At 51.3% G+C, this 18,172-nt stretch overlaps 2 protein-coding genes across 2 annotated transcripts; one reads left to right on the forward strand and one right to left on the reverse strand.

Moving 5' to 3' along the window:
- The first annotated feature begins 559 nt into the window (after positions 1 to 559).
- On the forward strand, positions 560 to 2,393 carry phax (phosphorylated adaptor for RNA export). Its single transcript, XM_084486568.1, has one exon. The coding sequence runs from the start codon at positions 881 to 883 to the stop codon at positions 2,093 to 2,095; it is 1,215 nt and encodes a 404-aa protein (XP_084342694.1). The 5' UTR covers positions 560 to 880; the 3' UTR covers positions 2,096 to 2,393.
- Positions 2,394 to 6,751: 4,358 nt separating this feature from the next.
- Positions 6,752 to 17,674, reverse strand: kcnc2 (potassium voltage-gated channel, Shaw-related subfamily, member 2; the record flags this gene model as incomplete). The annotated part of the gene is made up of 4 exons (XM_084486561.1): positions 6,752 to 6,899; positions 7,476 to 7,640; positions 8,002 to 8,923; positions 17,072 to 17,674. The coding sequence occupies 4 exons, from the start codon at positions 17,672 to 17,674 to the stop codon at positions 6,880 to 6,882; spliced, it is 1,710 nt and encodes a 569-aa protein (XP_084342687.1). The 3' UTR covers positions 6,752 to 6,879.
- Positions 17,675 to 18,172: the final 498 nt, after the last annotated feature.

Consider the following 18,172-nt stretch of genomic DNA (forward strand, 5'->3'; position numbering starts at 1 on the left):
GGAAGTGACGTTTCCTTGCTTGCCGACTCGGTCTATACCGGAACGGCTTACTGTCTTAACAAAATAAGAGCCCTACTCATACACAAACAGGACCTTCCAGTATTTTCTGGAGGGAAAGGATATATGGGTGGACAAAAAATAAACCTTTAGAAAGTGTTAATGTGTGAAGTATTTCCAAAGTGGAATCAGCTTCTACTAAATATATATATTACTATACTATATATAATAATATAATATACTACTATCAATTAAAACAAACCCTAAACCTAAACCCTAACCTTAAAACTAAACCCTAATCCTAAAACAAAACCCTTATCCTGAAACTGTACATTTCAGACTAAAAAAGCAGCATGTTATAATAAACCACAATACAGTTAAATATGTGACATTAAAACAAATATTTTCATCCTTTATTGTGATGGGTGTGTGTCTGTGAATGTGACACATCTTTAAGAATGAGGAAAAGGACGTAATGATTATAGCACTGTGACGAGTGACAGCCCGTGGCTATTACTTTGAAACTCCAGATAGTTTCAAAGCGGAAGCCTACGTCCGCAGAGCGCGCGGGTTCTACATAGAACAGAGTCTTCTCGCGGCGAACAAACCGAGGTAAACATTTAAAACATATCCATTAAGTCTGGATCCATATTAAAAGCTATTAACTCCTTCGGAGACCGGGAGCCGCCGGTCGTCCGTCCGGACTTTCAGTCTAACTTCGTCTCGTTTGATTGTTGTTGCTACAACCGATCAGATCGATACCGCTCCGTTGATTGATCTACGGTCCAATAAGGACCGTAGTCCATGATAACTGTGTCGTAGACAGTTTCGCAGTCTACAGGGAGGCGAACCCCCGACGGTCATTCCCCGTCACTGAACAGAAATGGATTCGATGCTGGAGGACGGGGAGCTGTCCGGGTCCGGGTCCGGGTCTGACTCCGAGATGACCCCCTGCTCCGCCCGCCCGCCCCCCGCTGACCACTGCTTCCGGCCCGCTCCGCCCGAGGCCAGCGGGTACCGGAGCTCCGCCCGACCGGCGGCCTCCAGCGGGGACTCCAGCGGGGAGGAGGAGGACGATGAGCCCACCGCGGCGTGGCGCTGCAAGCGGCAGAAGGTGTCAAACGCGGCCGTGGCCTCTCAGCGGCCCCCGCAGACCGCGAGCCTGGGCGGCCCCGGTGCGGCGGGCGGCCGGAAGGTGAACAACGTCTGGGGCAGCGTGGTGCAGGAACAGAGCCAGGACCTGGTGATGGCCGGGCTGGGGGTGTTCGGCATGGAGGGGGACTTCGACATGGGGAGCCGCAACGTGGAGACCTACAACTACGTGCTGGCCCGCAAGATGATGGAGAAGGAGCGGCGTGAGGAGGAGGAGAAGGCCCGGGGGCAGCAGCACCAGGAGGCTGCCATGCTGGACTCCCAGCTGGAGGACTACATGCATGCCCGCGGGGCACCCCAGGACCCCTCGCGGCCCAAGAGGAAGCGGCCGGCCAAGGAGCGGCTGGGCCCGCGCGCGGAGATGGACCTGGAGGGGCGCTACGAATTGCGGGAGGAGGACCCGGAGCCGCGGGTGGTGGAGGAGCTCGCGCACCGCCTGCAGGAGCCCAAGCTCGATCTGCTGGAGCGCGTAGTGAGCGTGCTGGGCCGGGGCCCCGCCATCCGGCTGCTGGAGGAGACGGCGGCACTGGAGCGTGCAGGGGGCGTGACCACGCTGGACGGCAGCCGGCGCCGCACCCCTGGGGGCGTGTACCTGCACCTGCTGAAGAGCTCACCCGACGTGAGCCGCGCGCAGTTGCGCCAGGTGTTCCTCGAGGAGAACGCGGACCTGCGCAGGAGCAAGAAGGCGGCGCAGAAGAGGCGGCGCCACCTGGTGGCCAAGAAGATGAAGAACGCGCTGAACACGCTGAACCTGCAGGAGGACCAGGAGTCCCGCGAGACCTTCGCCAGCGACACACACGACGCGCTGGCCTCCCTGGGGGAGGAGCCGGAGGAGGAGGAGGAGGAGGAGGAGGAGCCGGAAGAGGAGGAGGAGCCAGAGGCGGTCGCCGTGGGAACAGAGGAGACGCCCGTGGTTTACAACCCTGCTGATCTGGAGGTGTTCTGAGGAGGGGTCAACATGACAACGCCACAGAGACTGTCCAATCACAGCCAGGTCGCTCTCCGCCTGGGTCGACTCTGGAGACATTTGCTTCGGTTCTTATAGTCTTGCTGGAGACGTGAAGTTCTGAAGTATCCTGTGGCCCCTCCTCCTTATTGGACTGACAGCAGTGTGTTTGAACACGTCTAGATTTCGTTGTTGGTCTGACCCTGGTTTGAGCGGTGCCTCTCCCGGCCACTAGGTGGCGGAGAGCTCCCCTTTAATGTTCGCCTTTAATAAAACGTCCAACGTCCACTAAATAATAAAGGAAGATTCTCTGAGTGTGTTGTGTAAACTATGTGATAATATTCCACATTGCTGCTTCATGGTTTTTACTGGTTACGTTTAGCAGTTGGTTACAGCTAAACATCACTAAAATCATCATCTTGATGATTTAATTACAGTTGGATATTTTTATATTTATATGGAGGCTACTGCATATCCCGAGTATACATCCTTAACATTAAGCTTTTTATTAAAGGTTAGCTAACGGTGTCATCAGTGTGCGAAATAGGCCTATAGCATAGGCCTATGACGTCAAGGCGCAAAGTCAAAGTACTTTGTGGGCGGTTCTATGGCGCTGTTGCTATTATGACGGCGAGATAAATTAGCTTTGCGCCCGGCGCAAATCTAAAATGGGTTGGGCTGAGGTGTGTTTTGGGCGTAACATGTAGTGTGCGAAATAAAAAATAACTATATATATAAAAAAAAAAAAAATTATATTGTCACTAACGGTCATTTAAATGTGTTTAAGCTCACCGTGTCTAGTATTCAGAATTTTTAATATTTATTCACAAATATGTTCTATTTTTTTGCCAAGCGGATCCAGCCAGTCCTGTGCGCGTATGCAAATTAGCCATGTGCGCCAAACAGAAGAAGGGCCCTATCTTGCGCCCGGTGCAATTGACTTTCTACACCGACGCATGTGTCGTTGCTAGTTTGCACCCGGCGCAAAGCTGATTTTCCCGCAGCAACCAGACACTTTCGTCAACGAATAAAAACGAGACGAAAATGTAAGCGGGACGATTTGGGAAGCGATCCAATCAGAACTAAGCTCTATATGTGGGGAAGTACTGATCGTCCCGCCCGGCAGGTCAACTAGCAGGCGCTTGCTGCGTCGCAAGCAATCACCGGTTAAAACGCAACCAACTTGAAGTCATTGGCAGACGAGTCATCCCGAAATTCACGCAAAGATAAGCATACTTAAACCGTTTTTTTCTTTCAAGCTAATGTTATGTGTGTTTTCGCTAAAATTTGAATACAATACAAGCTGAAATAAACCACCGCTGTCCTGTAACGGTACCGGAGCTCTGTGCTGTCGACACCACAGCGGGGCACAGAAACACAGGATTCACTGAGGTTTCTGTGACATGAGTGTATGGTTGCTGCGGGGGGAAAATCAGCTTTGCGCCGGGTGCAAACTAGCAACGACACATGCGTCGGTGTACCCAAGATAGGGCCCTTCTTCTGTTTGGCGCACATGGCTAATTTGCATACGCACAGGACTGGCTGGCTCCGCTTGGCAAAAAAATAGAACATATTTGTGAATAAATGTTAAAAATTCTGAATACTGGACATGGTGAACTTAAACACATTTAAATTACCATTAGTGACAATATATATATATATATATATATATATATATATAATTTTTTTTTTTTTTCTTTTTGAGACGAAATTTGAGACCCCCTCAAATTTTGCTTTTGAGGCTTTCAGGGAGTCTCATGGGTTAATTGGGGGGGCCCAGCCCCTCCGGACCCCCCCGTATTTCGCACACTGGGTGTCATTCTGAAAATATACCTGCTGTAGTTCCTCAAGATGCCCACAACAGGGCAGCAGAGCACTTGCTGGTAAAACAACGGTCGTAATACCATGAGCTGGTGGTCATATGGGCCGTCCTGCGTCTCCCCTGATGAGCTCACCTGTAGGCCTGCCCCCTCCTGTAGGGCTCCCCGCAAGGTGACACTGGCGTGTCAGTGTGTGTACTTAAAAAGCATGTTTTTTGTGTGCGTGTGTGTGTGTGATCCTCTCCATGTGACACGCTGCCTCTGGTCATGGCAGGACCCCGTCTGTCACCTGGCAACCGTCTTGTTGCTTAGTTACAATGGGGCATTGCTACCTGCAGCGAGCAGAGACTTACAGGTAGGGGTTAAGACAGTACAGAGGCAGGTCATTAAGGAGCAGCTAGGGGTAAGACAGAGACAGGTCATTAAAGAGCAGGGAGGGGTTAGACAGTCCAGAGACAGGTCATTAAGGAGCAGGGAGGGGTTAGACAGTCCAGAGACAGGTCATTAAGGAGCAGAGAGGGGTTACAGTCTAGAGACAGGTCATTAAGGAGCAGGTAGGGGTTAGACAGTACATAGTGGTCAGAAAGTAGAGACTGGTCATTATGGCATCTTGCTCTAGGAGCCCTACATTAATTATACATAAGTTTATATATATATATATATATATATATATATATATATATATAAATAAATAAATAAAGGTCTTTATCTTTCAGTATTCATTATTCTAAATGTTGGAGAGGACACCTCTGTGTCAGGGCTGAAGACGAGGAACAGGAAGGAGGAAGGACTCCCAGAATGAAAAAGGAGATGATGTAGGCTGCTGCTAATTCTCCCTATTCAGAACCAAAAAAGACTCTTATTTATAGAGTGAGAGAGGGGGGGGGGTGAGAGAGAGAGAGAGAGAAAGAGAGACACACACACACACACAAACAGAGACACAAACAGAGAGAGAGAAAGAAAGAGACAGCGAGATAGAGAGAGACACAGAGACAGAGAGACTGGGACAGCATTAAAAAGAGTAACACACTGGTCATTTTGTTTTCCCTCCTACTGTTACTATGTAGTATCTGAGGACCTTAGCTCCAGGTTCTAGATGGAGGTCTGGCAGGAGGTCTCACATGTCTCAGAGCGATGAGGTAACGCCTTGCCATCAATAACCTCCCCTCCCTCCCCCTCCTCCCCTCCCCTCTCTCCTCAAGGATCAGAGAATGTTAACTCTGATCCTGGAGACCTTGTACTTTGAGTACTGATCACCAGGTTTATAAATCAGAAGGGATCTGATCAGAGGACAGTGATCTGATCAGAGGACAGTGATCTGACCAGAGGACAGGTGTAGGGGGACAGTGATCTGAGGACAGGTGTAGGGGGACAGTGGTCTGACCAGAGGACAGGTGTAGGGGGACAGTGGTCTGACCAGAGGACAGGTGTAGGGGGACAGTGATGCTACAGCTGGACCTAATATAACCCTGTGATGTCTTTGTTCTAAAGTCACCGTTTGAAGGCTGCAGTCAGACGTCCATGAGCAGGTCAAAGGTCAACTTGTGGAGCAGGGAGTTAGACTAGCGCACACACACGTACAATACATATGCACACCCGTGTGTGTTTGTGTGTGTTTTACTCCTTGCACAGCTGTTTACATCTCTTTGACACGTCTGGCTGTTTCCATGGCAACGCCGGGATGTACCCCATAACCCGATGAGCCAACCACAACTGGAGGAGGAACACGTGTGTGTGTCTGTACTCTGTGCACGTGTGTGTGTGTGTGTGATTAAGGACAGCAGGAAGCGTGTATTAAAGATAAATAGTTTATGTGATTCTCACGATGCCGTTAAGCTCTATAATTACACAAGATCGTCAAAAACCTCCTCCATCTTGTCTGTCCCCTTCTCCATCTTGTCTGTTCCTCCATCTTGTATGTCCCCTCCTCCATCTTGTCTTACAGCATGCAGTGTGACACACATGTGAAACTACAATATTCCCCAAGGTCAGAGGTCAGAGGTTGAGGACGAGGTCGTCCTCCAGCTACAACAAACCCCCTGGGCGTGGCAAAGCATTGTGGGTACAGAGTGAAGCCAGACAGCTGGCCAATCAGTGAGCAGGTAGCAGCAGACAGAAAGTGCGTTAAGACTTAGTTTAGCCGTATAATCTACGTAGTAAAACATAAATACTGCTACGTACTTAGCTAGACATAAATAATAACTACGTACTTAAAGACGTAGTAAGGCTAGTTTAGACACGTGTTCAGGTCGAGACTTGAAAGACATTTGATCACAGTATGGATTAGCATGTGTTAGCGTGTTAATATGTTTCAAACTCCTCGATGGTAGAGAACGTGACCTCACGACGGTGCCGGTAACGGGCTCCGCCCACCGAGGGTCACACACTGGATCTACTGGGGGTCAAAGGTCATGACTTGTTAGTAATGGCTAGTCTAGTTCCTGCTGTTAACTAGCGGTAGCAAGCGTTATCTGCAGGAGCGCTGTGGAGATCAAAGCAGTTCAAACCATCAAGAGTCCCTCCTCTGACATCAGCCGTGACGTCGGTGAGCCGTCCGATCAGAGACGCCCCAAGAGGGTGTGTCCACTCAGATGTTTGATGGACAGATAGGATAGTGAGGATGGTGATAATGTCACACATCAACATCTCACCTGGGGGTCCAATCATACAGTGGGTGTTCAGTGTGTGTGTGTGTCTGTGTGTGTGTCTATGCCTGTGCGTGTGCGTGTGCGAGGGCGAGTGCACGTGCGTGTGCGAGTGTGCGTCAGATGCACCACAGAGAACCTTCCAGTCCACAGAATCCGTCCCAGAACCCAGAACAGACGTAAACCAGGAGAACCCAGCAGGGGGTCCAGGACCTGGTCCAGGACCAGGACCTGGGGTTCAGAGGGTCCAGGGGGTTACAGGGGGATCCAGGGGGGAGGGGGGGTCTTTGTGAGAGGAAGGTCTGGGTTCCGATCCGGCTCACAGAGGAAAGGAATATTCTGTAGAGGAGAACATAGAAGAGGTCTGAGAGACGGAGAACATCGGTACCACTCTGCCTCACGCCACCACAGCTCCCCTCCTCTCCCCCCCCCCCCCCCCCCGCCCGCCCCTCCTCTCCCTCCTCTTCAACCTCATTCTCCTCCTCCTCCTCCTTCCATCAGACACACGGGAAGGAGGTCACAGTGATATCATGCAGGAGCTCATAGGCCATATTTTTCATCGCATGTTTTTTATTTAGTGTGTGTGTGGTGTATCAGAGGGAGCCTGTTGCCTAGTAACCCCGAGAACCTGGCGTGGTGCCGGACGCGTGGCAGAGAAACGTCTCACTGTGTGATGAGGAGGAGGAGAAGGAGGAGGAGGAGGAGGAGAGGGAGGAGGAGGAAGAGGAGGAGAAGAGAGGAGAGTGGAGGAGGGGGAGGAGGAGGTGAAGGGTATGTGAGCAGAAGTGAGTGGTCTGGGGGTCTGGGGGTTTGGGGGGTTTGGGGGTCAGGGGTCAGAGCAGTCTGGGGGTCAAAGGGTCAGAAGGTCAGAGGGTCAGAGGGTCTGGGTCTCTGCAGGCGATGGAGGTGGGGTACCTGACTTGCAGACGGCTCCGTCAGCAGGACAGATGTAGTCGCTGGTGGACAGCAGGAAGCAGGTCCCCCCGCCCAGGCGGTCCTGGTCCCTGGACCCCCTCTTGCCGTCGCTCCCCACCGGGGACCGGCTCCCCTCGCTGCCCCCGCTGGGGTCCGCTGACTCCACTGCAGGGGGCGACACAGAGGCTAGGACCAATAGGAAGCGAGCACAGAGAAACACAGGGGCTGGACCACAGTAGACCAGGTCAGACCTGGACCAGAGTAGACCAGGTCAAACCTGGACTAGAATAGACCAAGTCAGACCTGGACCAGAGTGGACCAGGTTAGACCAGGACCAGAGTAGATCAGGTCAGACCTGGACCAGAGTAAACCAGGTCAGACCTGGACTAGATTAGACCAGGTCAGACCTGGTCCAGAGTAGACCAGGTTAAACCAGGACTTGAATAGACCAGGTCAGAACTGGAGGGCCAGAGTAGACCAGGTCTGACCTGGACCAGACCTCCCCATCTATCTATCTAGCTGGTACCTGAACGGCTCCGCTGGGGGCCCCTGGGGGCGGGGTTCAAGGGGGTCTGGCTGCAGGCGGGGGACCCGGTCTGGGCCTGGCTGCAGGCGGGGGACCCGGTGTGGGCCTGAGGGATGTGCCTCTTCCTCTTCCTGGGCAGCTTCTGCTTGGCCATGGCCAGGGAGTAGTACATGCCGAAGTTGTTGACGATGACGGGGACGGGCATGGCGATGGTGAGCACCCCCGCCAGCGCGCACAGAGCCCCCACCAACATGCCGGACCAGGTCTGGGGGTACATGTCCCCGTAGCCCAGCGTGGTCATGGTGACCACCGCCCACCAGAAGCCGATGGGGATGTTCTTGAACATGGTGTGGTGGTGGGCGGTGGGGTCGTCGGGGTCGGCACCCAGCCTCTCGGCGTAGTAGATCATGGTGGCGAAGATGAGCACGCCCAGTGCCAGGAAGATGACGAGCAGCAGGAACTCGTTGACGCTGGCGCGCAGCGTGTGGCCCAGGACGCGCAGGCCCACAAAGTGACGCGTCAACTTGAAGATGCGCAGGATGCGCACAAAGCGCACCACGCGCAGGAAGCCCAGCGCGTCCGTGGCGGCCTGCGAGGAGAGACCGCTGAGGCCCAGCTCCAGGTAGAAGGGCAGGATGGCCGCCAAGTCGATGAGGTTCAGCGCGCTCCTGAAGAAGTCCCTCTTGCGGGGGCTGAAGGTCACGCGCACCAGGAACTCGAAGGTGAACCACAGCACGCACACGCCCTCCACGTAGGTGAGGGCCGGGTCGGTGAGGACCTCGTACTGTGGCCCCGGGTCCGGCAGACGGCCGTCCCTCTGGGGGTCCGTCTTCAAGACCACCGTGTTGAAGGCCTCGTGGGTCTCCAGGCAGAAGGTGGTGATGGAGACCAGGATGAAGAAGAGGGACGCGAAGGCCACAAACTGGGGGAGAAGAGGAGGAAGAGGAGCAACAGCTTCAGATGACACAACAGAGGAACTGTGCAAATAAAAATATGATGCTATATATATAAGTAGAACTAGAGCAGGAGACAGGACAGAGGAGGGGACGGGGGGGGGGGGGGAGATGTGAGAGAGGAGTGATCACAGTGGTTGAACACCCAGGTGACGACGGCTCGCTGTGGGATCCCTGCAGCGTCCAGAGACTCAGCAGCATAATTAACTTCACTATCAATTAACTCATCAGGAGGCTCCAGAGAGAGTCTGTTAACCAACGAGTCCTCAGACGGGCTCAGCCTCGCTCTCCTCCCCACCGCAGACAGACATCATTGAGATGAATCCCTGGTGCTGTCACACCGTCTGTCACCTGGACATCTGAGGGTGTGTTTTTGCAGCTCGGCGTGTGAGGCCGCTTTGTGCTGCTGTCGGGCCAGCCGTGGGGGGGGGGGGGCGGGGGGGGGGTCCTCTGGGGGGGGACTATATTTAGAGTCAGAGTAGAACCTGGTGGAGGACACCTTGTAGTTTCACATCAAAACACAACACGAGGACCTGGTGTCTGTGCTGTGGTCTGTGGACCTGGTGTTGTGGTCGTGGTGTCTGTGGTCCTTGTGTCTGTGCTGTGGTCCTTGTGTCTGTGCTGTGGTCCTTGTGTCTGTGCTGTGGTCCTTGTGTCTGTGGTCCTTGTGTCTGTGGTCGTGGTGTCTGTGGTCCTTGTGTCTGTGGTCCTTGTGTCTGTGGTCCTTGTGTCTGTGGTTGTGGTGTCTGTGGTCGTGGTGTCTGTGGTCCTTGTGTCTGTGGTCCTTGTGTCTGTGCTGTGGTCCTTGTGTCTGTGGTCCTTGTGTCTGTGGTCCTTGTGTCTGTGCTGTGGTCCTTGTGTCTGTCTGTGGTCGTGGTGTCTGTGGTCCTTGTGTCTGTGGTTGTGGTGTCTGTGCTGTGGTCCTTGTGTCTGTGGTCCTTGTGTCTGTGGTCCTTGTGTCTGTGGTCGTGGTGTCTGTGGTCCTTGTGTCTGTGGTCCTTGTGTCTGTGGTTGTGGTGTCTGTGGTCGTGGTGTCTGTGGTCCTTGTGTCTGTGGTCCTTGTGTCTGTGGTCGTGGTGTCTGTGGTCCTTGTGTCTGTGGTCGTGGTGTCTGTGCTGTGGTCCTTGTGTCTGTGGTTGTGGTGTCTGTGGTTGTGGTGTCTGTGGTCCTTGTGACTGTGGTCCTTGTGTCTGTCTGTGGTCGTGGTGTCTGTGGTCCTTGTGTCTGTGGTCCTTGTGTCTGTGGTCGTGGTGTCTGTGGTCCTTGTGGTTGTGGTCGTGGTGTCTGTGCTGTGGTCCTTGTGTCTGTGGTTGTGGTGTCTGTGGTCCTTGTGACTGTGGTCCTTGTGTCTGTGCTGTGGTCTGGTGTCAGTCTGAGGTGGATGAGGACGGAGGCTGGCTGCTCCGGTTGTGTTCTGGGTCATAGCCGCCCTCCCTCCCTCCCAGGTCTCCATGGAAACGCCACCTCTCTTTCTTTTTAAAGAACCCAAGATGTGTGAGAGGGACAGGGAGGGAGGGAGAACTACCTCCCTCCTCCTCTCATTCCAAAACCAAAAGAGTAAAGAGAGAATATCGCCTTCTAGTCACACACAGGCACACACACACACACACACACACATACACACACAGGTACGCACACACACACACACACACACACACACACACACACACACACACACACACACACACACACACACACACACACACACACACACACACACACACACACACACACGTGGGCCCATGTGCACACACTAACAAACGTGATACACACACATGCATGCCCTCACAGACACACACTCCAACACAGCAGCAGCATCTTCCAGCTCCACATGGTCTGGCCCCGCCCACTGGCCCCACCAACTGAAGTGGGGCAACGGCTGATTCCGGGGAACACTCCTGAACCCCATCACCGTTGGCAACCAGCCAGCTGCTGGCTATATATAGAACAGGCAAAACTTCAGGCTTCATCATGACTTTAAGACAACACAGTCCATATGAGGAGACGGACAGACTGAGCCATAATGAATCAAGAAGTCCATGTAGAGGTCCTCCTTCTACCAACTAACTTCTCCACACACACACACACACACACACACACACACACACACACACACACACACACACACACACACACACACACACACACACACACACACACACACACACACACACACACACACACACACACACAGTGTCTGAAGGTCAATGTGTTGCCAATGGCGCATTTCCACCGCAGGGTGCAGGTCGGTTCAGTCTGCAAAGGTGCAGCACGGGTCGCGTTTCCACCGCCAAAAGTGGGCGTGACCTGGACTGAGCCATATTGAGCCGTACTCGTCTCACAGTACTACTCCACTGAGGTATTGAGATGCCTGAAAGGGTCCCAGCAAGTTTGAGCTACACACGCTGTCCGTTGATTGGTCGACAGAATTGTCCCTTCCATGCAACAGGGGGATTATAACAAACAAACACAGTAGCCTACCCACAAGGTATTTCTGGACAACGGCAAAGCTTAGTTTATTGAAGAAAATGTCGCGCAAAAGTTTGCCGTCCTTCTTGGACGTCCTACATTGTTGCATGCTCTTTGTTCATTGTGCACTTTCTTCTTTTTCCTTGGATTTATTAGCAGGCTACACTGTGTCGGGCTGCTATGAGATCACAATGCTAACGTAGCTGTACCATAAGGGGCGTAACCTGCCCTACCATAAGGGTACTGGTGGCGATAGAAATGCGACCCGTAACTGAGCTGGGCTATACCGCACCCTCACAACTGGGCTGAGGCGTGCTGGGTCCGAAGCGTACCCACAGGTGGAAATGCGCCACAAGAGACGGGGAGGTCCCGGTGAGGGGTTGCCATGGCTATGGCTGTCTAAATCCAACGCACCTCCATTTCCTGTCCCAACAGGAAGTATCTTGTGTACCGTCTCCGGACCGCAGACGGAGCTTATCAGGTGATGGAGATGTCATGGACCTATTGATGAATGTTGGTCTCCATGGTGACGAGCTATGGCTGCATGCGACACATCTCAGGTGAGATGTCTCTCACCTGAGATGTCTCTCACTTGGTCTCTCTCCTGAGATGTCTCTCACCTGGTCTCTCACCTGAGATGTCTCTCACTTGGTCTCTCTCCTGAGATGTCTCTCACTTGGTCTCTCTCTTGAGATGTCTCTCACCTGGTCTCTCACCTGAGATGTCTCTCACCTGGTCTCTCACCTGAGATGTCTCTCACTTGGTCTCTCTCCTGAGATGTCTCTCACTTGGTCTCTCTCCTGAGATGTCTCTCACCTGAGATGTCTCTCACTTGGTCTCTCTCCTGAGAGGTTCTCACCTGAGCAGTCTCTCTCCTGGTATCTTTACCTCTCTCTAACTCTAAATACACTTCTCTGGTCCTCCAGCAGATACATCTCTTCACTTCCTACCTTCTCATGTATATGTTAGATAAATATACATTTGATATATAATATATCATAAATAAGATACATTTATACTAGGGATGCACCGAAATTTCGGCCACCGAAAATTTTCAGCCGAAAATGGCCCAAAAGCGCATTTTTGGCTTTCGGCCGAAACACTTTTATCACCGAAACAACACGGCCGAAACAGGAAATTGTGATGAAGCAAACAAAAACCGCGGCCAGCACACGCTTGTCTGGATAAGCGCCTCTGCTCCAACATATCTGCGGTGTGGGCATATTTCCATATATCTGAAAAAGACTAAATGTAGTAATCTAGAGAACCAGCTACAACCTTGTTTTCATCCAAACGAGCTATGAGACAGCTTCTATGAGCTGTCGGCTGTCAGCCGCGAGTTTAGGGACCGTCCGCAAAGTGCCGACAGCTTCTATGAGCTGTCGGCTATCATCCGCGAGCTTAGGGACCGTCTGCAAAGTGCAAAACGGAAAACGGTGTTGTTGTTTTTTCAGTGCTAAATAAATATTTTTATACCTTTAATAATTGTAATTATTCTTTGAATTGCAGTGCCTTGATTTTAGTGAGGTTAGTACACAGTCATAGCTATAAATGCAATGGTAGGCCTACTAATAATTGGCATAATAATTTATTTTGGTGTTTTGGTTTTCGGTTTTCGGCCTTGGTTTCCTCATTTTCGGTTTTCGGTTTCGGCCAAGAATTTTAATTTCGGTACATCTCTAATTTATACCATAGTGAGACATTCAAGAAAGATTCAAGATGACTTGATTTGAAATGCCTTGGACATAAAGACTGCCAGAAAGACAAATGTGTCTATCCTCTCCTCACAGTAATAATCCTGCTAGTAATGCATCATAGGAACGCAACACACCGACCGCAGGCTGCTGTCTGTCAGTCTGTCGGCTGGCATTAACCTTTGCATGCGTGCGTGTGTGCGCACACGTGTGTGTGCACGCATGTGTGCTTGTGTGCGTGCACAGCAACCCTTTCCACTGTATCAAAGCATTGCTGCAAACTATTCCTGGCATCTGCCCCTCGATGACCTTTGAACCGAAGTCCAAGTCTTAGATGAAGTCATCGTAGAAGTACAGAACACAAGTTAGTCTGAAATAATAAACGCTAAAAATATACTCTTCTATGTAGAGGTGTGTGTGTGTGTGTGTGTGTGTGTGTGTGTGTGTGTGTGTGTGTTAACTGTGTCTTCTCTCAACAGGATCAAAGTGTGACATGTGAAAGGTAGGGTCTATTCTGAAGTATTAATGATGTTATTTATTTTTAGATGATTCCTGTCCCCCCCTCCCCCCCAGTGGTTGAACACACAATACAAAACTGAGGAGCCAAAAATAACATCTTTCCAAATACTGTCGCTATGAATTTGATGATCCTCAGAAGTCCAGGACTCTGAGGTCTGGGAGCTGAGAGACATCACAGCCCTCTGCCGGTCCAGGACTAACAGAGCCTGACCTCAAGGGTGGACTGGACCCCACCAGGTCCCCTGACCCTACCCCCACGGTCCTCTCTCTCACCAACTGGTGAGTCTCTCTCTCTCTCTCTCTCTCTCTCTCTCTCTCTCTCTCTCTCTCTCTCTCTCTCTCTCTCTCTCTCTCTCTCTCTCTCTCTCTCTCTCTCTCTCTCTCTCTCTCTCTCTCTCTCTCTCTCTCTCTCTCTCTCTCTCTCTCTCTCTCTCTCTCTCTCTCTCTCTCTCTCTCAGATGGCAGGCACACTCTGAGGTTCAGAAAAAACACTTTCTGGGTAGAATTAAAACAAATATAATCAGACACTGCTATATATATATATAGCAGTGTCTTCCAAGGTGTGTGTGTGTGGTTACCATACAAGCTACAAAAGGAAGCGATGGAGACATGGCAGGGATGGTCTCCTAGCAACAAGCTAAAAGGATTAAAGACAGCGCTGTGTGGCCACGCCCCCTCGCCCGGTTCTGGAGAAAGATCCTGGTGGAGTTGGCCAACAATCACCACTGGTAACTGGTTATAACTGGTGCTGTATTCACCACTGGTACCTGTGTTTATAACTGGTACCAGTGCTTATAACTGGTACCAGTGTTTATAACTGGTACCATTGTTTATAAGTTACCTGTGTTTATAACAGGTACCAGTGTTTATAACAGTTACCTGTGTCTGTAACTGGTACCAGTGTTTATAACAGTTACCTGTGTCTATAACTGTTACCAGTGTTTATAAAAGTTACCTGTGTCTATAACTGGTACCAGTGTTTATAACAGTTACCTGTGTCTGTAACTGGTACCAGTGTTTATAACAGTTACCTGTGTCTATAACTGGTACCAGTGTTTATAACAGTTACCTGTGTTTATAACTGGTACCAGTGTCTATAACAGTTACCTGTGTCTGTAACTGGTACCAGTGTTTATAACAGTTACCTGTGTTTATAACTGGTACCAGTGTCTATAACAGTTACCTGTGTCTGTAACTGGTACCAGTGTTTATAACAGTTACCTGTGTTTATAACTGGTACCAGTGTTTATAACAGTTACCTGTGTTTATAACTGGTACCAGTGTTTATAACAGTTACCTGTGTCTATAACTGGTACCAGTGTTTATAACAGTTACCTGTGTTTATAACTGGTACCAGTGTCTATAACAGTTACCTGTGTCTGTAACTGGTACCAGTGTTTATAACAGTTACCTGTGTCTGTAACTGGTACCAGTGTTTATAACTGGTACCAGTGTTTATAAGTTACCCGTGTCTGTAACTGGTACCAGTGTTTATAACAGGTACCAGTGTTTATAACAGGTACCAGTGTTTATAACAGGTACCAGTGTTTATAACAGTTACCAGTGTTTATAACTGGTACCAGTGTTTATAACAGTTACCTGTGTTTATAACAGGCAATGAGAGACACCACACCCACACCAGGAGCGGAGCCAGACTTTGTGTACATCCGGGGCTTAGCCCTGAGGGGGTCTGGGGGCCCTCCCCTAGAAAATTTTGAATTTCTAAGATGCGTTTTCCTGCATTCTAGTCCATTTTAGGGTGACCTGCTGGACATTGGCAAATCCTAAATCCCTTCTAATTCATAGCCTACATTTTCAGTTGCAGGGCCTGCTCAAGACAATATTTAATGGAAAGAAACAATAACCACTTAACTATTGACTTCTAGAGATTTTTATGTAAACTACAATGGCAAATTTGAGACTAACTTTCTGTAGATTCAAAGTAGGATTGCAGAGATGGATTGTTCGTTTGTTTGTTTGTTTGCTTTTTTGTATTTTAGAAGTGGTATGTCCACAGTGCTTAGCCAACAATAGGCCCATGATTTTGTAGCGAAGTATTATCCATGCTGTTGCTGCTGCTACAGTATAACTGGATGATGGTTTAGTAAAGAAATGTCTAATGTCCATAGTAATGTTTGTTACACACCCTGAGGCTACTTCAACAAGACTGCTGAGAGACGTCAATGTTTAGAACACTTTTAAGAATTTAGAGTTTAGAATGTATATGAATCTATCTGTTGGCGGAATTCTACTTTTCTTGTTGTGGTGTGTTGAAATAGTCTGAGGGAAATTAATGTTTTTGTTGTTGACAATTTGCCCAGTAATAAGGCTTAATGTAATGTATAGGGAACATGGTGTCAGGGTTGTCATAACTTCAAAAGCTTAAAAAAGATCCAGGGCTTTTGAAGTGAGATTCAGGGCTTCAGTCCCGAAAGCCACCACCCCCCCGTTCCGCCCCTGACCCACACACTAACCACAACCCCCACACTGTCAGCCTCCACCTGGTCCTGGGTCTATGAGTCTGTCTAACTTTAGGACCAGCAGATAGATCAGTATTAATAGTTATTTGGTTAGACAGCCCATTGTGTTTCTGCTATTTTGGGATATAATAAGAAGTCTCTGTGTGACACACACATACATACGCACACATACATACGCGCACACACACACACACACACACACACACACACACACACACACACACACACACACACACACACACACACACACACACACACACACACACACACACACACACACACACACACTTGTTCTCAGCCTCAGTTTGGGTCAAGGTGCTTAATGACTGAAATTAATGGATGTAAATAGGAACGCAACCCTAACGGATCATAGGACCCCATGACCCCTGACCCTACTCTTTAACCTGTAGCAAGCCTCCTAGGACCCGATGACCCCTGACCCCTGAATCTACTCTTTAACCTGTAGCAGGTTAATGGTCTGCTGGTTTACCCTCTGACACCTCTGAACCAGTACAGTCTGCTGGTTAACACTCTGAACCAGTAGTCTGCTGGTTTACACTCTGGTCCCTCTAAACCAGTACTGTCTGCTGGTTTACACCCTGACCCATCTGAACCAGTACTGTCTGCTGGTTTAAACGCTGATCCCTCTGAACCAGTACTGTCTGCTGGTTTACACTCTGATCCCTCTGAACCAGTACTGTCTGCTGGTTTACACTCTGATCCCTCTGAACCAGTACAGTCTGCTGGTTTACACTCTGATCCCTCTGAACCAGTACAGTCTGCTGGTTTATCACGTGGACCACGTGGAGGACGCAGGACGTCAACAACATTCAGAAAGTTCAGAGATCTGATTAAACGGGTTCATCAACACACACCACACACCGGCTCATCACCAAACCCAGTATGGCATCGAACGCGGCCATGTTCCCTTTAACTTGAGTACGTGGGTTCTTACCCGAGCCGCCCGCGAGGAGTACGGGTCCTCGAAGAGGTTCCAAACCGCCGGCCGCCACCTCCTCCACAGGCCGGGCCCCCCGCCGTCCGGCCAGGCCGGGTCCTCGAGCCCAAGCCGGCCCGCCTCGTCGTCCTCCCCGGGGTCTGCCGCGGTCAGCTGGAACACGTCCAGCGCCTCCTCGGCGTCGCGGTGCTGGCGGTAGGTCATCCAGCAGCACGGCTCCACGTCCGTCTCGTCCACCCCCCAGAAGGCCAGCTCCTCCTCGAACAGCGGCCCGCACACGTCGGCAGGGCAGTGCAGTCTCCCGGTGCGGTAGTAGTTGAGGACGTGGGTGAACACCCCCGGGTGGCGGTCGAAGAAGTACTCGTCGGTGGTGGGCTCGTGCTCCAGGAAGCCGGGGACCCGCTGCAGATGCTCGTCCAGCAGCGAGTCGAGGTCTGGGTCCGAATCCGGATCCGGGTCCAGATCCGGGTCCGGGTCCGGGTCCAAGGCCAGCAGCGCCAGCCGGGTCCCGGGGAGGGTCTTCAGGGTGGACCGGTAGGTCTCGTGGCGCGTGCCGCCGACGTTGAGGACGATCCTCTGGTTGTCCTCAAACTGAACCATCGCTCCGGACCGGACATTGCGCGGTGGGCCACCACGCGCCGGGTCCCGTCACGGCGCCGACCTCTGACCTCCGACCTCTGACCCGGCCAGCGGGGGGGAGGGGGGGGTCCGGGGTTCGAGGGCGAGCTGATGATCTGGGTGCGCGTGGCGTCCGTTGCGCGCCAGCAACGCTGAGTCCGCTCGCTCAGCTCGTGCCAGACAGGTGAGCTGGCGGTCGCCTCGCTCGGCTCGCGGACGGTCACTAGTCCTCCCTCTTCGCGCCCTTTCCTCGGCGTCGCCTCGTGAATGCTCGTTCACCTGCTAGAAGGCGATACTAGAACGCGCGCGCAAGTCTTTCCTCACAGCAGGGATTAAATTGATTGTATCGATCCCGATATCACGTCCTCGCTCACTCTTCGTATCGCGTAATCGTCGAAGCTCCGCCGCCACTTTTTCGCGCTTGTTTTGAGAACGTCTCGTGCAACCAACAGGTCGTCGCGCCTACATACCCGCGCCCTC

Source organism: Micromesistius poutassou (genome assembly GCF_964030765.1).
Source record: "Micromesistius poutassou genome assembly, chromosome: 22".
NCBI lineage: Eukaryota > Metazoa > Chordata > Actinopteri > Gadiformes > Gadidae > Micromesistius > Micromesistius poutassou.